The 25,840-nt window shown below is 44.5% G+C and overlaps 1 protein-coding gene across 5 annotated transcripts in view; it reads left to right on the top strand.

The window, feature by feature from the left end:
- THADA (THADA armadillo repeat containing) overlaps positions 1-25,840 on the top strand; it is a 706,980-nt gene that overhangs the window by 566,557 nt on the left and 114,583 nt on the right. For all 5 annotated transcript variants that reach the window (XM_056568134.1, XM_056568135.1, XM_056568137.1 and 2 more), the window contains one exon: positions 3,835-3,979. In XM_056568134.1, coding sequence (XP_056424109.1) covers positions 3,835-3,979 — 145 coding nt within the window. The remainder of the gene's footprint in view (positions 1-3,834; positions 3,980-25,840) is intronic.

Here is a 25,840-nt window from a genome sequence, read left to right on the forward strand (position 1 = left end):
TGTTTTGGTTGTTTGGTTTTTGAATGCTGGCGGTGCTTTCACTCTAGTGGTAGCATGAGACGGAGTCTATAACCCACACAAGTGGCTCAGGTAGTGCAGCTCATGCAGGATGGCACATCAATGCGAGCTGTGGCAAGAAAGTTTGCTGTGTCTGTCAGCGTAGTGTCCAGAGCATGGAGGTGCTACCAGGACATGCCAGTACATCAGGAGACGTGGAGGAGGCAGTAGGATGGCAACAACCCAGCAGCAGGACCGCTACCTCCACCTTTGTGCAAGGAGGAGCAGGAGGAGCACTGCCAGAGCCCTGCAAAATGACCTCCAGCAGGACTCCATGAGGGTCTGCTGCCTGCAACATCCTCCAGCATGACCGGTTTGGCAGTGGGTCAGTAATGTCCATGTGCTTGCCAGAGGTAGCCTGACTGCCATTAGGTACCAAGATGAGATCCTCAGACCCCTTGTGAGACCATATGCTGGTGTGGTTGGCCCTGGGTTCCTCCTAATGCAAGACAATGCTAGACCTCATGTGGCTGGAGTGTGTCAGCAGTTCCTGCAAGAGGAAGGCATTGATGCTAATGACTGGCCGCCCGTTCCCCAGACCTGAATCCGATTGAGCACATCTGGGACATCATGTCTCGCTCCATCCACCAACGACACGTTGCACCTCAGACTGACCAGGAGTTGGCGGATGCTTTAGTCCAGGTCTGGGAGGACATCCCTCAGGAGACCATCCGCCACCTCATCAGGAGCATTACCAGGCATTGTAGGGAGGTCATACGGGCACGTGGAGGCCACACACACTACTGAGCCTCATTGTGACTTGTTTTAAGGACATTACATAAAGTTGGATCAGCTTGTAGTGTGGTTTTCCACTTTGATTTTGAGTGTGACTCCATATCCAGACCTCCATGGGTTAATAAATTTGATTTCCATTTATAATGTTTGTGTGATTTTTTGTTAGCACATTCAACTATGTAAAGACGAAAGTATTTCATACGATTAGTTCCTTCAGATCTAGGATGTGTTATCTTAGTGTTACCTTTATTTTTTTGAGCACCCACATTTATATATTCTGTAAATGAATATATATATATATATATATATATATATATATATATATATATATGTATATATTTATATGTAGAGAGAGAGAGATAACATTCTGCAGCACTGAAGAAAGATTGTCATCACTCAGATTGGTCTCTTTACCTTTTGGGGCTTACAATCTAAATTCACTTATGAGTATGATTTGTAGTGTGAGCGTTAACCAGAGGAAACCCACGTACGGGGAGAACATACGAACTTGTTGCAAATGTTGTTCTTGGTCGGATTTGAACCTAGGATTCCTCAGCCATGCAAGACTACTGCGCAAACCACTGAGACACCTTTTTTGATTGAAAATAACTTTATTAGCAATCAAACTTCATTACACATACATACGACGTATTGCGACACAGCGCGGGTTAGGAAGCAGCACACTATAAATTAATACAATTACCATATATAACATGACATTACATCATACAGCACAAGTGTACTTACAATGTACATCCTACCACATGCTACACTAACATCCCTGCACACAATTTGAAACAACGTCAAACTAAGCATTACAGAAAGTGATACATGATGGGGGTTGGAAATTAAGGGGTCAGGGAGGGGAAATCACAGGCCCAAAGCTTTATTGAGACACAAAACACATAAGTGGGCGGGATGGATGTTTATCCTCTTCTTTCTCGACAGCCGGACTGTCCCTGATAAAATAGTTCTTGCGGCAGTCCTGGTCGGACATCCTCTCCGAGTTTATAATAAGGCATTTCCTGGACAACCACAAAGCGTCTTTGCTTTGTGGCAGAAAGTATGTAACAGGCAGAAGACACTGCAGTTCAAAGATAAGCGACTAAATAATTGATGGGCATGTCCCTTTGTGGGACCAAGGCTATGTTCCCATCAAGTTTTTCCCATCAAAAAGTGATGCCGTACTAACAGCAACCAAACATAATCAAGTGACTATGCTAAAGGGGCACTCCACTGGCCAGCGTTGGGAAGTAAATGTTCCGAACGCTGTTTTGGCACTGCTGGGGTCGGCCACACCCCTTGTGTCATCACAAAGCGCCCCTCACATAGACTTGCATTGAGGGGGTGTGGTCATTATGACACATGGGGCGTGGTCAACCCCCACAGCGCCAAAACAGTGTTCGGAACATTTACTTCTGAACGGCTATACATTCATGTTACAGGCCTCAAAAGTGTGGTGTGCCTGCCGTCAGGACGCCATGGTATCTCTTTTTTTAAAGGTCACTGATGTATCGTATTTTTCGCCGTATAACACGCACTTTTTCTTCCCCAAAACTGGGGGGAAAAAGTCGGTGCGTCTTATACGGCGAATACACCCACATCGCGGCGGTCCCTGCGGCCATCAACGGCCGGGACCCGCGGCTAATACAGGACATCACCGATCGCGGTGATGCCCTGTATTAACCCTTTAGACGCGGCGATCAAAGCTGACCGCCGCGTCTGAAGGGAAAGTGACACTAACCCGGCTGTTCAGTCGGGCTGTTCGGGACCACCGTGGTGAAATCGGGTTAGTGCTTACAGGACACCGGGGGGGACCTTACCTGCCTCCTCGGTGTCTTCTCCGTTCAGGGATCCCCTGTATGCCGGCGCTCTCCTTCCTCGTCATCACGTCGTCGCGTACGTGCGTCGGCGTGCGTAACGACGTGATGACGGCGACGGAGAGCGAGGATACCCGGCCGGCAGCAGAGATGTTCCGGAGCAACGGGGACAGCGATGGAGCGACATCCAGGGCAGCGGTGACGGGTCCGGAGCGGCAGGGACACGTGAGTATTAAATCCTATGCAGTGGTCTTCAATCTGCGGACCTCCAGATGTTGCAAAACTACAACTCCCAGCATGCCCGGACAGCCAACGGCTGTCCGGGCATGCTGGGAGTTGTAGTTTTGCAACATCTGGAGGTCTGCAGGTTGAAGACCACTATTGGGTTCAAAATCTTTATTTTTTTAGATTTTGCCCCTAAAAATTGGGTGCGTCTTATACGCCGGTGCGTCCTATTGGGCGAAAAATACGGTATACCTCGAATGTGCAGGAAAAATGTGATGTGAGCATAGCATTAGTCTCACAAAGGATTTGACCATTTATCTGACAAGTTGCCGACTTATGACCTAATTTGGGAACCTTGAGATGATTATAGCCTAATAAATATTGTAAAAATAGAGTGAAGTTCCAATAATGTTATAGCAAATTACTATCGTGCAGTTCTGTGGACGAGTCATTTTTCTAAATTGTCTTCATTTTGGATTTGTTGCCATTTTCTATGCTCTCTGTAGCTCATAGCTGTGCAAAATCGGTCGCCATTGTGAGACCCTGCATAATAGAATTCTATTAAGACTTAAAATTGTCCAGTCACTGCCCAGTCACTGCAGGGTTACGAAGTAGTTCAGCTCGAAAACCTACTTAAATTAAGAAAGATAAAATGCTCTTCGGGGTGGACGGACCTCTTATTTGATTAAATGCAGGAACAAATGACCTGTGTCTGTGAAGATCTGATACCATTGTGTAGATTGAGATCTGTGGGACACGTCCATATGTTATTATTTTTGTAAGATAAACATAATGAAAACCAATGGCCATTCATCACTGGAGCTCTCAAAAGTGACGTCTTCTTGTCATCACCCAGTAAAACCCTATCTTCTCCTTAGATAATTCACAAGACACTTATTTTTTTTTTTTTTTTGACCGGGGGCTAAAGGGTTTGATGAATTGTTGCGAGAAACATCTGGAGGATTTTAGGCTGATTTTCTGTGTTTTTTTTTCACAGGCCATTGAGTCAGAGATGAAGGACTGGGTTGCACTTGTGGTTCATTGCTGTGGAGATGAACTCCAGACTGAAGTGAAGCTGGCAGCTGCTGAGATCCTTACTGATATTGCTCCCTATTACCTGACCGGCGGCCGGCCTGTGCTGGGTAAGACTCCCCATTGTGATGACAGTCCACTCCCCTGTCAATCCCCATTACACGGCCAGTACAGGAATGTACACATGGATCCATCATTGTCTAGATTCTTTTCTACTTATCACTCCAACAGGGAGGCTGTCAGCAGGTATACGGGCATGGAGTATATTGCTTACCACCCAACATGCAGCTGCTTTCTTTATCTGTGAAGCCCTGGACAGGGGGATAATGTGTATTGGGCCAGGTGTTTATTTCTCCACTTAGTGTATCCTTCCTATCTTTTGGGTACGGTCACCAAAAATAAGGGGCCATGTTTTCCCCAGCAAGAGAGTTGTTGCTTTTTCCTATGGTCCCACTGGTTTCTCTGTCCGGCGCAGGAACATTGGTTACCAGAGGTTGAAGCTCTGCCAGCTATTTTATCCTATTAAAGGGCTACGCCGCTGCCACAGCGTTTGGAACATTTTGTTCCGAATGCTTGGAGTGGGCGACGGGGGTTGTGACATCATGGCCACGCCCCTCGTTACATCACGTAACGCCGCCCTCAATACAAGTCTATGGGAGGGGGCATGGCAACTGTCACGCCTCCTCCCAAAGACTTGCATTAAGGGGGCGTGGCTGTGAAGTCATGACCTCCGCCGTCCGCACCCAGCATTCTAAACTAACGCCGGGTGCTGCACTGAGACTGCGGGACCCCCGTGGTCAGACATTTTATCCACTATCCTCTGGATAGGGGATAAGATATCTAGGGGCAGAGTACCCCTTTAATAACATATCCTTCTGGAGGAGAGCTACTTTGCATATTTTTCCCAGGGAGCATTGCCTGGCCAATACGCCAGCATGGTGGTTTCCTCCATTTCTTCAGACCAAAGTCACATAGGAAAAGTATTTTTTTACACATATATAAATAAATAAATATATAATCTATCTTCATATTTGCGGTGGGAGGTCTCGGTGCTACTAGGTCCTGTTTACACAATGGATTTTTTCCTAGATTGTGACACAGAATCCAGGTATATTTCACACCAAAATATGCATCCGTTCCGCTCTCAAATCATGTCTCATAGTTTTCTATGTGAATCTGCGAGGCCATAAGCGGGAAACAGAATTTCCAATGTGCCTTTTACATGTAGAAATCTTATTGGGTAGCCAGGATGCCCGTTAACCTCATTGAGTGGAACTAAATAGGCAGCCAAAACTGTGACAGAATCAGCGGCAAACAGAGTAAAAATCCATGGCACATTTGCCATTGAATTTCTAATACAAATATGTTGTAAAAAAAAATATTTTACAGAAAACCTGTCATGTGAACAAGGAATTATTCTTATTAAAATGACAGACCCCATAGTACATTTATAGGGCCTGCTGGGTGCTAGTGGTATAGATTTTTTTTCTCCGCAAGACAAGCTATTCTATCAGTCTAATTATGAACAGGAGCAGGGACTCCTGTCAAAAGCTGGACTCCCTACTTCTGTACAATGAGCAGTGAAGAATACAATAAAATATGTGCTTGTGTGACACTCGCTTACACTTTGTCTGGATCGCGTAGACCATGTTGTGAGGGCTGCTGTGCATGGTCACTCTGTAGTACTTAGGTGTTAAACCACCGTGATCTTGTTGGAGGCAGCCATATTTTTTTCGATCCTACAGCAAAACCAGCAATGTGTATTTGTTTCTATTATCATTGGAAGACGTAATGCCGATGTGAACAGAGCCATAAATAGAAATCAGAGTTTTTCGCCGCAACCAGGTTGTTTCCCTCGCCCCTGTATTACTGACATGTTGGCTTTATTACTGGGCACTACCTTTGGGTCTTGCCTGAATGCGCGCTGCCACAACACCTCTACCGGTGGCACCCAGGACAAGCGTGTAAAGGCAGTCATCCCCATAGAATCGTAGAGAGAATTTATTGCAATGATGCTCGATATGCTATCCTTGACCCAATGGAACAGATGCCAGGACAGTGAACACGCTGAAATGCCATGGTGGTGGGTCTATGGGATTATACCAGATTTATGCTGGGTTCTCCTAGAAAAAAAAAAGCATGAGAAGTGGAACTGAAGCTCGGCTGGTAGAGAGTCCTGTACGGTTGGGGGTGGGATGGGTGTTCAGCAGGTGGCTCAGGTATTTTATTAAGTCACCAGTCTGTTTTAGGTAAATAACTAACAGCAAATTATGCCTTGACATGTAATAGCAGCCGCAACTGGGATGCAGCCAACGCCACCTTCCCCAAGGTTATTATTTCTAATTGATCTGGCCTGATTCCAACACGTCACCCGCAAGATTCCTAGAAGTGATGGTAAGCCCTCTCTGACTCAGGAATTGGACCTTCTAGTCTTGGCATTAGTTGCTGTGTAATTCGGGCATCTCGTTCTCAGCCAGAGTGCGGCATTGTCTGGAGAATTTGCGCTGCTTTTCTTACATAGTCCAGTCATCTTTGAGTCCCTTATGTTGTTCAGTAAATGCGCCAACACTTGCTACAAACTCTTTGCATGTGAAACAGAAGCAACTTTATTTAGAGGGAATCGGCATACAAATTCATCAGTCTGTGGTATGTGACTTCTATCTCTGAAATGCGTCACTGATTTATTGTGGTGAATGGAATTTGCTCTGTCCAAATCACAGGACAGATTTACCCCCGCAGAATATCCACTGCAGGAATTCTGGATTCCAGATTCCGCTAAATAAATGAACATGTCAATTCTTTTTGCAAAAGTTAGTGGGACTCTCAAGTTTGTCTGGAATCTGTGTGTTGAGCTCAGTAAAATCAGCACAAATTCTGCGCCCCTGAAAAACTGCAAAAAATCAGCTGCCAGGTTGGCAGAATGAAAGCAAGGCGGAAGCATGGAAATTCCACTGTGCAAACGTAGTCTATCAGGTGTTATGCGCTTGTAATCTATAATAAGGTGAGGGTCTAATTACCACTGGCAAACCTACAACAGTCTTGGGATCACATCATTTAAAAGGCGATATCACACAAGGCGCGGTCCCCCTACCTTTTTGTTTTCTCTAGTCCTCTAAATTAAAGGTCCCCAACCCAGTCCTCAAGGCCCAACAACAGTCCAGGATTTGAATTATTCCTTGTTACAATGGAATAACACACCTAAACACAGTAAACAAGGAAACAAGATCAACAATCCTGCTCTAAAAATCAACTACATGCGGGCATGTCCACCAAATATGGAGCATAGAACCTGTTTCCTGACACAGAAACAGAGAGGATAGACAGCAGGGTAAATTGCATGAAGGCTCTGTGGGACATAATGTGTCCTATGCAAGATCTTAAGGGCTGTTTCAGTCAGAGAGACTTGCCAAAACTTCTTACTCAACTGAACACAGCATGAATGTCATTCCGAGAAAGTAAGGGATATTTGGAGGTCCTCTTCCCACTGGACCATAAAAGGTAGCTTCTTATCATGAGGGGGACTATTCAGAGCGGAATTAATAAGAGAGAGGGAGCCAGGGCGTAGGGCAGAGTAAATAACCATGGCCTCATAAAAGGTAGAGTCCACTACAGAAGAGGGAGACAGGATAGATTGTAGGAAGGAGAAAATCTGCGAAAGACAAAAAGACTCAATAGCTGGAGGGTCAAAGCGAGACACAAATCCCTAGTCATAAGTTTCTTCCCTGAGAGGAAACAGTGAACAGAAGTAAAGTGTTTCTTTATCCACAAGAAGAAATCAGAGGGAAAAAGACACCAGGCAAATAGAAGGGTTACGAAATAGGTGGCTGGCAGGGGAGAGAGGGGACTGAAGAGGAGTCTTTAACCTAACTGACCGCCAAAGAAACAAAGAGTGAAGAGACAAAGAAGCAGATGGAGGGACATAGAAGGAGATCGAGCCTAGAGCCCACATCAGGGAACACAAAGTATAGGGGGACAAAAGACCATTTTCAAGAGTAAACCAGTGGGGAAAAGGAGAAGGAGCATTACACAACAGCAATTAGGCCAACCTAGCAGCCCGATAATAGAGAAGAAAATTAGGAACCGAAAGACCACCCATACCTTTGGGGTAGTGCATGACAGAACGAGGGATCCGAGGACAAAGGCCTCGCCAGATGAAACAAGAAACAGTATATATATTCACAATTTATATCTTTCCACTTTTTTACTTTTTACTTTTTCTTCTTCTTCTTTTCCCCTCTCTCCTTCTTTTCCCCCTGAATTTATTTCCATTTTTTTACATTCTAATGACTTCTTTCACTTTTTCCATTTTTTTCGCCTCATTACATTTGTATCATCATTTACACTTTTATTTCTTCCCGACCACTCTTAGTTCATTTCCTTTTCCCTCACTTTATATTACTTTTCACTCCCATATTCTTCCATGCTTCCCTCCTCGTATACACTTTCCCCTTTCCCAATTTTTACATACACTTTAAACATTCAGACACCAGATCTGTCCACCATATATACATAATTCTTTCATATATGCTTAGTTTTGGTCTCTTCATATTTCTTTCCCGCTCCCCTTTATATATACACTATCTCCATTCTATTTACCTTTCTACCCGTTTCCCCTCTGTTTTTCTTTGTAGTTCTTGTTTCATTTTTCTCCTCACCTTTCCACTATCTTTTCTAACACATATGTCTCACTTCCTCCCGGTGGAGCGCAGTTTGCGTTCTTGCATCAGTTTACACACTATGTTTCTGTTCATCATGTGACCGACGAGGGGGGCGGACCTTGCGCTTCACCACATGAGGCGCACGCCGAGATCGCTGTGATACGGCGGTCTCGAAGGCGCTACATGTAGGTCATGCCCATCTCCTGCCCCTTTAACACATGACGGTCCGGTGGAACGCTCTTTGCGTTCCACGGCGCGCTGCGGAGGCCGCTGTCACTCGGCGGTCTCTGACGCGCTTGTGACTCTGGACACATCACATGACCGTGTGGAACGCATTGTGCGTTCCACTGCTCGCCGGTCGTTCTTCATTATCGTTGACACTCATGTCTTTTTCTCCCCTCATTACATTAGTACATTTCAATAGGTACATACAGGTACTTTCCTTCTAATTTCTGTTTATTTCTCTTGATTCTTTTATATTTCACATTAACTTACCCATCCACTTCCGGTTCAGTAAACCGGAAGTGATCCTGTACGGACCTATGTACACTTCTCAGTCTGCTCTATGTGCCACTACATTAGCAGCTATATGCTGCGTTTCCAGATACCAGTACTCCTATCTTCCTTAACCATCAGCTCTCCAGCAATCCGGGAAGCCCAGAATATGAGTTCAGACATCCTCTCACCTATGCCACTATTGTTTGGTGTTCTATCTCCATGTGTCTAACATGTTATGTGATGTCTAGACTTCCTTAAACCACTGTTATTTTGATGTCAATATTTCGTTAATTTTGAGTTCTATACCACTATTGGTATGTTGTACTTGTCATTTTTGACTATATCTCTTATGTCTCATTACACTACTTGTGTCATTGATATGCTTCTGTATTATGTACATGCCTTGTGATATATCACACAGACTTCTGAGATAGTATTATTGTCTTACCATTTCTGTTTTTCATATTATTATTTTCTAGTACGGGTATCACATATGATTCTATTAATATGTGGCTCAACCTTCTCATTTATTACATGTTCTGCATTTGTTATTCCTCATAGGTCTGAGGAAGATCCTAGCAGGATCGAAACGTTACATTATTTTGGATTGCTAATAAAAATACTCCATTTCACATTGATTGGTGTGCCAAGTTTACTTTATCGTCTATAGTAAGTAAAAGGTCATCAGCAAACAGGTTGACCTTATAGATAGACCCAGCAATCGATACGGACGAAACCTCCAGGGTGGAATGGAGGAGACTCGCCAGAGGTTCCATAGCCAAGGCAAATAAGGCCGGTGATAAGGGACACCTCTGGCGAGTACCCCTTTCTACAGAAATTGGGGTAGGGGAAGGAAGCTTAAGGTAGGCTAGCGGGGAAGAATATATGGAGCGCAGGGCTGTGACAAATGGATGGAAATTTTAGGTTTAAACAGTATTGTTTTATTCTTTGTTTTTCAGTATTATTTTATTCTTCTATATAAGACATGAAAATCACTTGGTTTGGGTTACTGTATGGAAAAAGGCTTACTCCGGCTTCACATATGTCTGATGATTCGGAACCAGTCACGTTGCTGGATGTATGGACCGTCCGGGATATTTGGTCTCCAGAAAAAATTAGATAGGACCCCCCGCAATCCCTTGAACGGGACCTGGCTTTCAGTGAGGAGCGCATGCTGCAGACGGCACACCCTCCACTCATTTCTAAGGTAGTGCCGAAAAGAACCGAGTACAGCACTTGGGCATCATCGACTCTCCAATAGAAATGAATGTAGCACATGCCGTCTATCGTCTCACTGAGAGAGCCAGTTCTCCTTTAACGGAGTACAGTGTGCAAGGGAGTGTTTCCCAACCAATGTGCCTCCAACTTTTGCAAAACTACAACTTCCAGCATGCCAGGGCAGTCAAAGGATGTCCAGACGCACTGGGAGTTGTAGTTTTGCAACAGCTGGAGGCACACTGGTGCAGGGATATGCAGGCTATTCACATAGTTGTCGGATTAATGTTTTACCCCTAATCTTCCTTATAAATGAATGCTCAATGCACGTATGGCGGGGGCATATTCTTTATTTGTGTAGAAAGATACAGATCTATGTGTGTGGATTTTTATATACAAGCACGTACATCTTTTTTTAATGTATATACAGAAACAAAGTTGCCTTTCATTGGATGGGAAAAGCATTGCATTGATCTAATTAGACAGTCGGCTTATTTATATGGCGGCATACAATGTACACACCAAAGAAGTGGGTGTCACGACTGGTGCCGAGCATGAAACACACCCAAAAAAAATGGAGCTCCCTGACGTCTTGTGTTGTCAGGATTAAAATGCCGATCGTAGACTAAAATAAATCGTGTTCGCTTTATCCCAGCATAAGCCTAACATAAGATGAAGTCCTGCCGATTACAGCTGGTGACATGAAAGCTTCTTGTGGTTGTACTACTTGTGTTTTTTCTTCTCGCACGCTGCAGATGTTGGCACTTTTCAAATAGAGCATCTTGTCCCTTTATACAAAGAAATATTAAGGACCGATCAGATGCTTGGGTCCACCTCATGGGGTAGGTCAACTTGTTGTACAATGTTGTACATCTTGGAAAAACAGTAACCTTTCTAGTATACTTCATAAGAAATATCTCCTTTTTATAGACATCATGGCTTTTAAAAAAAAGGACCACTAGGGGTCCCCATATCATCCAGAACATAATCCTGTCTGGTTGTAGCATCATCTTTGTCCCAGCTGAAGCGCTGGCAGAGACTAAGTCCAGAAAGTGAGGACGGGACTTCCAGACTCCTGTCTGAAAACAGAGTGGAAGGGGTTAAAGCGCAGCCTGTAGTGATTGGATGAAGAGACCCAGCACAGCAAACTCAGGAAGGAAGTGAATGCATGGTGAATAAGAGCGGGCTCAGTGCTTGCCTTGGACATGCCCCTTCATGAGCAGTGAATATCAGAATGAGTGAGCAGTAGTACCGAGGGATGCGAGCCAAATACAAAAGCTAAATATTTGCATAACCTAATGATTAACATATACCGTATTTATCGGCGTATAACACGCACTTTTTAGGCTAAAATTTTTAGCCTAAAGTCTATGTGCGTGTTATACGCCGATACACCCCCAGGAAAGGCAGGGGGAGAGAGGCCGTCGCTGCCCGCTTCTCTCCCCCTGCCTTTCCTGGGGTCTAGAGCCCTTTTGCCGGTCCTTCTCTCCCCCTGGCTATCGGCGCCGCTGCCCGTTCTGTCCCCCTGACTATCGGTGCCGGCGCCAATAGCCAGGGGGAGAGAAGCGGCGCCCACAGCCAGGGGGAGAGAAGGGGCAGCGGCACCCATTGCCGGCGCCGCTGCCCCGTTGCCTCCCCCCATCGCCGGTGGCATAATTACCTGTTGCCGGGGTCGAGGCCGCGCTGCTGCAGGCCTCCGGCGTCGTTGCTATGCGCTGCACGGCGCGGCGCATGACGTCAGTGTGCCGCGACGTGCATAGCAACAACGCAGGGGACGCACGCCGGAGGCCTGCAGCAGCGCGAACCCGACCCCGGCAACAGGTAATTATGCCACCGGGGATGGGGGGAGGCAACGGGGCAGCAGCGCCGGCAATGGGTGCCGCTGCCCCTTCTCTCCCCCTGGCTATTGGCGCTGGCACCGATAGTCAGGGGGACGGAACGGGCAGCTGCGCCGATAGCCAGGGGGAGAGAAGGGCCGGCAGCAGGGCACTAGACCCCAGGAAAGGCAGGGGGAGAGAAGCGGGCAGCGACAGCCTCTCTCCCCCTGCCTTTCCTGGGGGTATATTGGGGTATACACGCGCACACACGCACCCTCATTTTACCATGGATATTTGGGTAAAAAACTTTTTTTACCCAAATATCCTTTGTAAAATGAGGGTGCGTGTTATAGGCCGGTGCGTGGTATACCCCGATAAATACGGTATATAAGCATAATGTTTCTGTGACATAACAAGTAATATATATGGGAGGCTGATAGTGAAATACCAATACAACCAACAAAATAAATGATCTCTCCCCCAAAAATTTAAAAAAAAAAAAAAGTATATTCCTTTAAAAATACATAATCTTTATTAAATCGCCAAATTCTAGACGCAATAAAAAATATTCCCATAAAATATAATTAAAAAGTACATAAAAAGGAGGAAAGGGTCAGACAGTACAGCAAGCACGAGGGCTATAGGAGTAAAAAATATGACATATCATAAAAGGGAAAAAACTATTATTTAACAGTACAGCTTAGTACAATACAATGCAGTAAAGTAATACATCAGTAACTATTATGTAGATACCATACATGTACTAGATATATACACCAAGGGTTACCAACAAAACTAATTAAATGCTAGATAGTAATAGTACTGCCATACTGTAGTAAACAGCAGCTGATAAGTACTGGAAAGATTAAGATTTTTTTTTATAGAAGTAATTTACAAATCTGTTTAACTTTCTGACTTCAGTTGATTTAAAATAAATTGCTTTCACCCGGAGTACCCCTTTAACTTTCTGGAGCCAGTTGATATGAAAAAATAAGTTTTTCACTGGAGTACCCCTTTAACGTCTGTCTAGAAGTTTGATTCTACCAAAAAAATTTACATATTCGTTTGTTTGGTAAAATCTGACCGGAAAAATCCATTAGTCAATGAGGCTTATTTTTATGGTAAAATGTGAGCGGAGCAGATTCCAAGAGGAATTTTCATGAGAAATATTGTTAATGTGCATGGGCTCTATAGAGAATTATAATGGAAACATTTGCACCTTTTTGTGTTTTTGGATCCACTCTTGTTTCGGCTAAAAGTACTAACTAAATTAATCCAGAATACTAAACACAGTCAAAATGTTTGGAAACCTCCACAATCACTATGAAAATCTGTCTAGAGACAAACTAGAGTTAATGGCAATAGAAAGTGGGGAGGAGGGGGATGCAGCTGCAGTTTCTCACTCAGTTTTTATTTTATTTTTTGCGAAACAGTATGACAGCAGAGATGATTAGCTCAGAGTTCACAGCGAGGCTTTAAAGGGGAATTTTGGTACTTAACTACTTCTCCCCTATTCACAGGATAGGCGATAAGTGTCTTTCGTTTTGTGAATTTTGGGGGTCCGACTGCTGGGACCCCTGCAATTTCCTTTCCTGTGCCCGGCTCTTTTCATGCACGAAGCGGTGGTGGACACGCCTCCTTCATGCATCTGTATTACAGAGCCAGAGATACACGAGCGGCATATCTCCGGCTCTCCCACAGAGATGCATGGAGGGGCGTGTCGACACTGCTTAGTGAATCAGGAGAGCCGGGGGGCTGAGCGGGAGATTGCAGGGACCCCCCGTGATCAGACAATAATCCCCTATCCTATGGATAGGGTATAAGTAGTGAAGTGTGCATTCACACCACAATTTCTTTCGACTCATTTTTGCACCGTATCTGATTTTGATGTCGGACTCACTCCGGTCAGTAGCGGGGATACGGTAGCGGCCGTTTTTGAAATTTCCCCGCCAGATCCGGCGACCACATGAAATTGTGGTGTGAATGTTGCCAAAGTACTGGAGTTAACAACAAAGACAACAAAGACGTGGTCTCAAATGGCAGGAAGTGCTCAACCCCTAATGCAGTTGTGCATATATATTGGGGGAGCAGATCCTGCCCTTGTAGTCCGTTGCTATGGACGATCCCCAGCATAAAATGTATACAATGGAGGATTCCTGCAGCAGACTACAAGTACCACAATAGAATCCTACACCAGATAGACGGTGTGGATGTGTAACAATTAGAATAATACAATACAGGAATTTAGGTGCACTACTGTGGTAGATGTATACAATGACATTGGCTGTCCCTCAAAACTGATGTTAAAATTGAGACATTCGCCAGTATATCCTTATATGAAGGACACACCAGAGCCCGCACACCAACGCCAAGGTTTCTCAAGTGGCACGGGACCTAACGCTAACCTACCTGTGCATGATAAGCGGGTGGGGCTTATAGCCTTTCTCCCACCTCCCATTTTATGTGTGCTCAGCGACACTGGAGGTAACCCGGGAGCAGTCTGTGAGCCGGACTTAAAGGGGTATTCCAGGCAAAACCTTTTTTTTATATATATATATCAACTGGCTCCGGAAAGTTAAACAGATTTGTAAATTACTTCTATTAAAAAAATCTTAATCCTTCCAATAGTTATTAGCTTCTGAAGTTTTCTGTCTAACTGCTCAATGATGATGTCACGTCCCGGGAGCTGTGCATGATGGGAAAATATCCCCATAGGAACTGCACAGCTCCTGGGACATGAGTCATCAGAGAGCAGTTAGACAGAAAGCAACAACTCAACTTCAGAAGCTAATAACTATTGGAAGGATTACGTTTTTTTAATAGAAGTAATTTACAAATCTGTTTAACTTTCCGGAGCCAGTTAATATATAAAAAAAAGTTTTGGCCTGGAATACCCCTTTAATGCTGCCGTAATTGCCTGCTGGCCTCTGGTTTTGCTTATCATGCACAGGTAGGTTAGTGTTAGGTCCCGCGCCACTTGAGAAACCTTGGCGTTGGTGTGCGGGCTCTGGTATGTCCTTCATATAAGGATACACTGGCGAATGCCTCAATTTTAACATTAGTGTTGAGGGATAGCCAATGTCATTGTATACATCTACCACAGTAGTGCCCCATAAGTACTGGAGTTGCCATTTAACATTACACCAGAGCTATGTTTCCCAACCAGTGTTTCTCTGCAAAACTACAACTCCTCCTGTCCGGGCATCTAAAATGTTTCCCTATCACTTGGTGGTGTAATGCCTGCTCATAATTCACTCTGGTGACTTTCATACTAGGAACCGTCACCAATTGGGGAAAACTCTGTCACTAACTCAGCTAAGCAGAGAGAGTGTCGTGGACCAGCTTGTTGACTGTTTCCGGCAGAATACAGCTCCGGTACAGGCTGTCACATGGGGCCTGTAAAAGATCAGACATTTACTGTACATACAAATATACAGAACTGTTTAATGAAGATCATATCTATATATAGACTGCACAATGGTGTCAAACAAGCAGTAGTTATGGCTGCCCGCATTTTCACCTCTGATATCTGTAGCAAGGTCTCCAGCAGAGGTGCTGTAAAACCATTACTATAAGACCACCCTGTTCTTTATTTTGGATTAGAGCTTTGAAAAAGTAGTTTATGGAACAGTGCAGGCGTCTTGCCAGGTTACAATATCTTCAGGCAGTTTGGCGTGGGGCTAGCGGCAGAAGAAGTTCTGTTTGGAAATGTTGTAAGGTATAGAACAGATAAGACTGCGGTCAAAAAAAGGGAGGAAAATATCATGAATACTGTACGAAATAAGATGCAAAAGAAAAGCATGTGAGTGCAGATAAAATAACATAAATAGAGTCCAGTTTGCTACCTTTTAGGTTGTCTTGCTTGTGTATCGTACAGTTAATCCCTTGCTATAATATATTACAATACAATGCACAAATAGCAAATTTAAAGGGGTACTCCTCTGCTCAGCGTTTGGAACAAACTGTTCCGAATGCTGGAGCCGGCAGCTCGTGACGTCATAGCCCCGCCCCCTCATTATGTCGCTCCCCACCCTCTCAATGCAAGTCTATAGGAGGGGGCGTGACGGCTGTCACGCCCCCTCCCATAGACTTGTATTGAGGGGGCGGGGATTATGTCATGAGGGGGCGGGGCTATGACCTCACCAGCTCCCGGGTCCAGCGTTCGGAACAGTTTGTTACATACTCCGCCCCTAGACATCTTCTACCCTAGCCAAAGGATAGAGGATAAGATGTCAGATCGCCGGGGTCCCGCTGCTGGGGACCCCGGGATCTCCGCTGCGGCTCCCCGCTATCATTACTGCACAGAACACGCTCGCTCTGTGCGTAATGACCGGTGATACAGGGGCCGGAGCATTGTGACGTCATGGCTTTGTCCCCACGTGATGTCACGGCCCGCCCCCTTAATGTAAGTCTATGAGAGGGGGCGTGATGACCGCCACGCCCCCTCCCATAGACTTGTATTGAGGGGGCGGGCCATGACATCATGTGGGGGCGGAGCGGTGACATAACGATGTTCCGGCCCCTGTATCACCGGTCATTACGCATGGAGCGAGTTAGCTCTGTGCAGTAATGATAGCGGGGTGCCGCAGCAGATATCCCGGGGGTCCCCAGCAGCGGGACCCCGGCGATTTGACATCTTATCCTCTATCCTTTGGATAGGGGATAAGATGCTAGGGGCGGAGTACCCCTTTAAGTGTGTAAGCAGCATATTATCAAGACTGAATTTCGGCCTCGGTATGGGATGGTTCTCATTCACTCACAAACTGACGTCTTGAAAAATGTCACAACTACGTTGAAAAAAATGATGATTAGATAAAATTCCATGTGACCAGTGCATGTGCACTTTAGATTATGAGGAGTATGTATAATTTTATGAACAACCAAAGCCATCCACTTTCGATGCTAGTAATATTTTTATACTAATTGATGTTTTTTTTTTTATTTCTGATTATTTTTGAACATGCACAGATTTTATCTGACCAATATCTTGCAAAAAATACTTTCTCCTTAATAGGCAATGTTCATAAATGGCAGATTTTTTGTGGATTTTCGTTGTGGATTCCACACTAAAAATCCCAAACAATTTGCAGTAAAATTGGTACAATTCTGGATGAGTTAATGCACAGTAAGGTCATGTTCATACGACGGAATTTCCAAGCGGAATCCGGTGGAAAAATTCTGCTTGAAAAATTCTCTTGTTATCAGTGAGATTCTGCTGCACCATTCCACGGTGGAATTTCTGCGGCAGAAACATTTCTCGTCGAAAACCTAATTCAGGCTTTCACAGAAAGAATTGACATGTCAATGATTTCTGCGGAAGACTCTTGGAAATGCATTTCCCTCTATGAAAATAACGCATTTCCAAACGGTCCTAGCGCGTCATGTTCTGCCGGCACCTGCTGCTTGTGGCATGTTTGGCACAATATTATTTTAGTCTTTAATAAAGTCATTTTGTTTCCATTCCCCGAAGATGTGTAGTTGTAGATGTAAGAAACAGTGAGGTATCCAAGGTCTGTATCTTACCAGACGTCTCCGAGGAATTGGCTCGCTTGGAAACCGGAACAGCTTTTTTAAGACCAAGCTTATCAAAGGGCTGTTTTATTAGTTTCAGATAATGTTACTGTAGGTTTGCTTATCTTGAAGTACAATACAGTACAATAATAGGGTTTTCAAATGCTTATTCACATGTGACCAAATAAATCAGTTCCATAGGCAGAGGAGCAGACCTGCTGCAATCCCCCAGTGCTGCTATTCTGACAGCGCCCATCTCTGTTACTTACCGCTTTCTGACGATCATCTTGACACAAGGAAATGCCTGCTTAAAGGGTAGCTCCCACCATCCCTTTTTTTTTCTGTCCCTGCCTATTGCCCATCTATCCCTAACCACCTCCCTGCCTTTACATTTTATTTTACTATATTAAAAATGCTTTTTTTTCGGCCTGGTAGTGTGCTCACTACCAGGCAGACTTCCCCGGCAGGCATGACGTCACTGACGCCTGCTGGGGGGCCTGACTTCCGCCCTTAGTTCAACTATACAGGGTGCCTCCAGCTGTAGGCACCCTGTGGTGAAAACACCCCCCCACCCTTCTCCCTCCGCCCGCTCGAAAAAGACATTCCGCTCCCCCAAACTCCATCACCCCCAGACCCCGCCGTGCAACAACTCCCTCCCTCCAACCGCCCGAAAAGAAGACATTCCGCTCCCCTTATAAGACCTCAGATCAGACTTGCCCATCCGGAGGATCAGCGCAGCAATGAGTGCGCACGCTGCCTCCGGACAGGGTAACGGGGGCGGGCGGGGCCACGCGCGAGGCTAGTGGAGCAGCCTGACAGTGGGCAGTGCAGCCCCAGCTATCAGCGTGCTCGCTCTCGCCTGTTTGATTGACAGGCGGGAGCGAGCACCGCAGTGACTGGATTTCGACTCATTGCCAGGCTGAAATGAGTCGAAATCCAGTAGTGACGTCACTGCTGAATGCATTCGGCCACTAGGAGGGCGACCCCTAGTGGCCGAATTTAAAAGTGATTTTAAACTTGTTTAAAATCATTTTGTTTAATTAAAGTATATTAGAGATATGTTGTAGTACTTAAGTACTACAAAATATCAATTTTTTTACTTCATGACAGTGCCCATTTAACTTATCACTTACCTCAGTGGGCACCCAGTTTAGGCTGTGATTGGCTAAGGGGCATTTGTGTCAAGAGGAGACCAGAAAGTGGAGAGGGTCAGTGACTGTGTTCTGTCAAAATGCGGTGATTGATTACAGCTTATATTTTTAAAGAGGATCTGTGGCCAACCCCCAATAAATGAGACTTTACTATATTTAAATATGTTAGGGTGCACTGATTCAACATCTCTTTACAGTTTCCTGATACGCCCTTCCATTCCTGAGATATAAGGGTTTATATTTTGTCTGACTATTCGGGGAATCAGTCAAATGGGTGTTATCTTAATTGTAATAATGGGAGGGACAGGTGGGATTATGCAGTCGGGGGGGGGGGGGGGGGGGAATTAGGCATATACACCCCTCAATGTACAACATTCACACCCCCTGACTGTGTTATCCCACCTGCCACTTCCAATATTACAATGAAGTTCACGCCCCTCTGACTGATTCCCTGATATGGTAAAACCCTCACATCTCAGAAACGGGAGGGCGTATTAGGAAACTGTAAAATGGTGTTTGATCAGGTCACACTAAACTATTTAGCGATAATGCATTCTATTTTTTTATTTTATTTATTTCTTCATGTTGGCCACGTATCCTTTTATCCCAGCCTAGCTAACATTAAAACGGAGTACAGCGCTGTCGATACGTGATAAGTTTGTAACGGCTGCAATACCCCCTTTTAAGTTATACCCCAACATGTGATTTCCTATTCAGGGACCCTATTTTAGCTCATTGGGCCACATCGTTTACTGAAGAAACATTGATCTCCACGTAAAATGGTCAAGGACATAGATAGACAATAGACAGAGTTGTTCATGTGTCAAGAAACTAAAATCTAAATGTCGCTATGGACTGTCCTACAAGTGGAATCAATGATCTATAAACTGGACATTAATGCTTAGAGGAGAACTCACACCACAGCACTATGCCAGTGTTTTTCCAACCAGGGAGCCTCCAGCTGTTGCAAAACTACAACTCCGGGCATGCTGGTTGAGAAACGCTACACATAGCTTGGAGCTTCCTCTCCATTATTTCTCCCGTCCACATAAGACCACTAGATCTCCTTACATTTTTTACTGCTCGCTTTTTATCCATCTATAAGGAGGTTCCTTTTGGTTTCCGAAGTGATGAGCTATATTTTAATTTTTTCGGTCTGCTTTAGAAGTCGACTTTATTGACACAATTTGCCAGGTGCCTTTTCTGTTTCTATTTGCTGTTTCGTGAAAAAAAAAAACACACTCCACATACAGCAGGTAATCTCTTTCAACATCAGCCTTGTGTACGTAAGCAAATTTTCATCTGCTTTTAACTGGCGACCCAAGGTAGTGTGCACAGCCCTGGAAAATTCATCACACAGTGTTCCAGCTGGTTCATGTGCTGCGTCCTAATATCCCGGCCTTGCACGGATCACAGTAATGCAAAGAGCATTAACTCCAGCAGCACTTAGCTGTAAAACAACTGTGCGCATCAGAAGAGAGTCGTATCCCTCATTTCACTAAATGTGCAGGATAACCCCCCTCCTGCCTCCATTACTTCGCCTAAAAGGTTTACACAGTTTGCCGCAAATCTACTCTGAGGTATAGTGTGAAGCACAAAAGCCCGTATGTAAAATCTGTAACTGGGTTCCTCAAACTATATGATGTTCTCCTTTGTGGGCCCCTGGTGTAGCTGCATTGCCTGTATCCTGAACAGCTTCAGCAATGCTTCCACTTGAACGCAACTTGTTACTTATTTTTATATATATATATATATAACTTAGCATAGTGAAACGTTTATATTTTTTCATTTCTCTGTGTATGATAATTGAGACATAATTTTGCCTGAACTGCTCTGTTAAAGAGGTTGTACAGCACCTCTCTCCACCGTCTGATCAACGCGAAGCGATGCTGCTGCGCGGCAGGTGGGACAGTTTCAACCATCTGACATCCGCACTTGCATGTGTCCTGTTCTAAGATAAATCTGCAGAGATGTCGACCTGGCCAAGCCTATAACAGAGTTAGGCTCGAGCAGTGGTTTGCATAAAAAAGGGTGTGGTTTCTATAAAAGGCTATGTCCAAATATAGTCCGAGCAAGTGTATTAAAGGAGAATTCCACCCAAATGAAATTACCTTTATATAGCTGCAAATGTTAAAGTTATATAACACTGTAATGTGCAAGTGTTATTTTTGCTTATCACATACCACGTTTTTCTCAGCTTTTCCTCCAGGCAGGAAGTATTGTAGTTCTTAGTACTCTTGATGACTGTCGGGCACCACTTTGCTGGATGTAGATGGGTCAATATGCACAGTCATACTCCTTTCCTCTGCAGCTCAGAGCGCTTCAGTGTGCAGTGTGTGATTGTCCCTGATTGGTTGAGGCCAACACATCTCCCTCATCTATATTCACTTCTTTTCTAACCATGTGACCTGCCCAGCTCTCTTAAGGCAGCTCAGCTCACATAGGAAAAAGGCACAGGAGCTGATGGTTTGTTCAGTTTTTTTGCAGCTCTCAGAGTATATATATAACTTAAGTTTTTATTTCTACCACTTTTGGCTGGATATCTTCTTTAATGTCAGACCCCAAATCTCCCCTTGCATTAAAATAACAAAAGCCTGCATACTTACCTTACATTCTCCCCTGGTGCTGCAGCTGTCCTATCTTCTGGTTACCCCTGTGTTGTTTTTCCTTCTTGGGTAATGGCTCACATCCTGCTCAGCCAATCAAAAAGCAGAGTGAGGTAGCGGGACATCCTTGAAGGTTCCCTGCAGCTGGCTCTCAATCCTATTGGATTCAGTGAAGCCAGCTGGTTTATTTTGTTCCCCTCCCCCTCTTCTATATCTGTGTGTATATGCAGTATCTGTGATCTCCACTACTATATACACAGTGCATGGAGACTGCTCACCGGGGTGCTGAGACTTTTCTCTCTACAGAGCTTTAGCTTTCTATAACCGAGATATTTTCTATCCTCTTCTAATTGCTGGATGCTGCTACAGAGCCGCCATGACCACAGCTCTCGCATCATTGCCAGTTCCTACACCGATCAGCCAATCATGTCATCCTCCTGTCCTGGCAGCTACCATCTTGTCTTGCACGGCACATGATAAAAGTACATAAGCACCCTGAGCCTGCTGGGAAATGTAGTTTATAACCCTAGTGTGTTAGTAGTAGAGAATCTCTTTTTCTTTAAAGGGGTACTCCACTGGAACACTTTTTTTTTTTTTTTTTTAAATCAACTGGTGCCAGAAAGTTTAACAGATTTGTAAATTACTTCTGTTAAAAGATCTTAATCCTTCCAGTAATTATCAGCTGTTGTATGATCCACAGGAAGTTCTTTTCTTTTTGAACTTCCTTTCTGTCTGACCACACGTGTTCTCTGCTGACACCTCTGTCCATATCAGGAACTGTCCAGAGCAGGAGAGGTTTGCTATGGGGGTTTGCTTCTCCTCTGGACAGTTCCTAAAATGGACAGAGGTGTCAGCAGAGAGCACTGTGGTCAGACAGATACAAATCTGTTTAACTTTATAAAGGTACCGTATACCTTTAAATAGGCACTGTGAACGTACTTTTCAAAGATCAGTAGTACAAGTGAATATAAGAAATGTTGTAATAGATCCTTTTTTATAGAAATGCTTCTTTCTTCTGTTTCCAAACTATTTTATTGACCTGACCAAAATGATTCTAAGTCTAGTGTCTATCATCTCCTGCACATAGTGTTGGGAGATATACCGCACCCTTTTCTATGCAAATGTTTTTACATAGTTTTTTTCTTCTTTTCTTTCCACAATGTTATTTCTTTTAGCTATGAACCTTATGTAGATTTCTAGAGGGAAGAATAAAATAGAATCTAGATATATCCATATAAAATATTCAGGAATTTTCCATGGGGCTTCTATGTGAGAAGAGTCCTCAATGACTATACTGGGTAAACAGATGGTACAAATAGCCGTAAGGCTCCGCTTCCTGTAGCCACCAGTCCTGTATTTACATTGGTTTTGTACTGATCTCTTGAATTTTAGGATCTTTGTATTTGTAGAAATTTACATTTTTTGGACAATCCTTTTCTTTTTCTGAAACACCCCCGTGCCGCATCAGTGGAGGAAGGGAAAAGAACATTACACTTCAGGGATGAAAGATGAAGGAGCTCAACAAACACAAACAAAGTTTATTTTAAACTTGATTTTTTTCCAGGAAGATCGACATTGCTCCGCTGTGAGCTCCGAGTCCCCTGGGCAACACAGACATCAAAGCATTCTCCTCCATCCTGATTCCCAGGGCTACCATCTCTGAGCAACACTCTAAACTGGCCGCCAAATACAAGGGTTGGGGTCCTCGGTAAATACTCAAATACTTCCCTGCCCATAAATCGTTCTGTTACCCAAGACACTTGGCCAAGATAGAAACTATACATGAATACTGTTCCTTATTGCAGGCCACTACTTCATCGCAGGTGAGCGTCTACTGTAAGGACGGTGAGGCCCTATTTTATAGGCAGTGTAGTCTGTTACTGAAAGTTTTTCCCTCCAATGTTGAATAAAAAAAAAAAAAAAACAGAAGATTTATAGAAAATGCTGAGCACTACTCATGGATGTGTGCTGCGATATTTTTACCGGGGTGTCATGTGATTGCAGTCCTATATGGATCTTCACCTGGTGCTCGGCATCAAAAAGGCAGGTAGGAGCTCACATTAGATCCTCAATACAAAGAAGTTTGATGTGGCGACTTCTTTATTTCAAGTATAAAACCGGTAACAATGTAGGGGAGACATACACAGAGGACTATGGAGCAGTGGGTTCAGACAGCCGTTTTGTGCCCATAATGCACTTCGTCGGACCACCCACTGCTCCAGAGGACTATGGAGCAGTGGGTTCAGACAGCCGTTTCGTGCCCATAATGCACTTCGTCAGACCACCCACTGCTCCAGAGGACTATGGAGCAGTGGGTTCAGACAGCCGTTTCGTGCCCATCATGCACTTAGTCAGACCACCCACTGCTCCAGAGGACTATGGAGCAGTGGGTTCAGACAGCCGTTTCGTGCCCATAATGCACTTCGTCAGACCACCGACTGCTCGAGAGCACTATGGAACAGTGGTTTCAGACAGCCGTTTCATGCCCATAATGCACTTCGTCAGACCACCGACTGCTCCAGAGGACTATGGAACAGTGGTTTCAGACAGCCATTTCATGCCCATAATGCACATCGTCGGACCACCCACTACTCCAAAGGACTATGGAGCAGTGGGTTCAGACAGTCGTTTCATACCCATAATGCACTATGTGCATTATGGGCATGAAATGGCTGTCTGAACCCACTGCTCCATAGTCCTCTGTATATGTCTCTCCCCTCATTGTCCAGTTACCTGCATTGTTACCCGTTTTATACTTGAAATAAAGAAGTACATGTTTTGGATATGGCACATCTGAGTCTCCGCGTCAAACTTCTTTGTATTGAGTATAAAATAAAATAAAAGGTTTCTTCAACTCTTAAAATTTTTTCCGAAAGTTTTCGTCTGTTCCTTTGAGAATGTTTGGAAACTTTTTCTTTCTACTATGCAAAAAGTAACAGCAAGAATTGATCCCAACTCCCAAAGGAGAAATCACTTGACTTTCCCAGACTCCCGAAGGGAGATTTTCCTAGTTGTGTAATGTAACTCACCCTTCCTCCACAGCGTTGCATATGAAGGCTGGCTTGTTGTTCAGGAGTCTAGAATAGCTGGGTGAGGACGTACTTGGGAAAAGTAATGATGATATAATTGCCGATTATCCAACTTTCCCAGAACTGTTTTCTAAAGGATATGAGCCTACACATGTTGGACTGTTGGGGCATATAGATGCCATAGAAGGGAGGGCCCTCTCTTAGGACCCCTATACAGGACTGGCTATACATTTCAATGGTTTTTTGTTACACTACATTTCTCCAGCCATGGCTACAGCAGTAGGAACATCCTCCAGCAAAATCGGCCAGGAACTGACCTTTTAGGGTACGTTCACACGAGCGGATTTACAGCGGATTTTACGCTGTGGATCCGCTGGTGAAGGCCCGCTCTATGCTGTCTTTACATGTACCTGCTCATAGCGGCAAGACGCCGGTGGAAAAATAAATTATTGGTTCATGTCACATAAGCAAAAGAAAGAAAAGACGGAGCACATACCGTGATATTCCTTGCAAGTGCAGCTTTATTCTTAAAGGGGTTCTCCGGTGCTTTCACATTTTATCCCCTATCCAAAGGATAGGGGATAAGATGCTTGATCGCGGGAGTCCTGCCGCTGGGGACCCACGGGATCTTGCACGTGGCACCCCGTTTGTAATAAGCTGTCACGCCCCCTCCCGTAGGCTTGCATTGAGGGGCGGAGCGTGACGTCACACGCCGCCGGCCGTGTGGTCGCCGGTAATCAGACCCGGAGCGAACACGCTCCGGGGACTGATTACAAATGGGGGGCCGCGTGCAAGATCCTGGGGGTCCCCAGCGGCGGGACTCCCGCGATCAGGCATCTTATCCCCTATCCTTTGGAAAGGGGATAAGATGTGTAAGCACCAGAGTACCCCTTTAAAGGGGTACTCCGCTGGAAAACATTTTTCCTAAAATCAACTGTTGCCAGAAAGTTAAATAGATTTTTAAATGACTTCTACTTAAAAATTGTAATCCTTCCAGTACTTTTCAGCTGCTGTATGCTCCACAGGAAGTTCTTTTCTTTTTGAATTTGCTTCTGTCTCACCACCGTGCTCTCTGCCGACAGCTCTGTCCATTTTAGAAATTGTCCAGAGCAGGATCAAATTCTTATAGCAAACCTATCCTGCTCAGGACAGTTCCTGACATGAACAGAGGTGTCAGCAGAGAGCACTGTGGTCACACAGAAAAGAAATTCAAAAAGAAAATAACTTCTGTGGAACATACAGCAGCTGATAAGTATTGGAAGGATTAGGATTTTTAAATAGAAGTATTTTACAAATCTGTTTAACTTTGTGGCATCAGTTGATATAAAAAAAAAAAAAAAAAAGGGTTTCCAGCGGTGTAAAGGTGCATGTTTTCCAGCGGTTTAAGGTTGCACGCACACCACATTTTTGCTATACAGTTCCCGTATATGGTTTCAAGTTAAAAACCGTACGGAACCGTATAGCAAACCGTATGCATTGACTTAAC

Source organism: Hyla sarda, chromosome 3 (genome assembly GCF_029499605.1).
Source record: "Hyla sarda isolate aHylSar1 chromosome 3, aHylSar1.hap1, whole genome shotgun sequence".
In the NCBI taxonomy this organism is placed as follows: Eukaryota; Metazoa; Chordata; class Amphibia; order Anura; family Hylidae; genus Hyla; species Hyla sarda.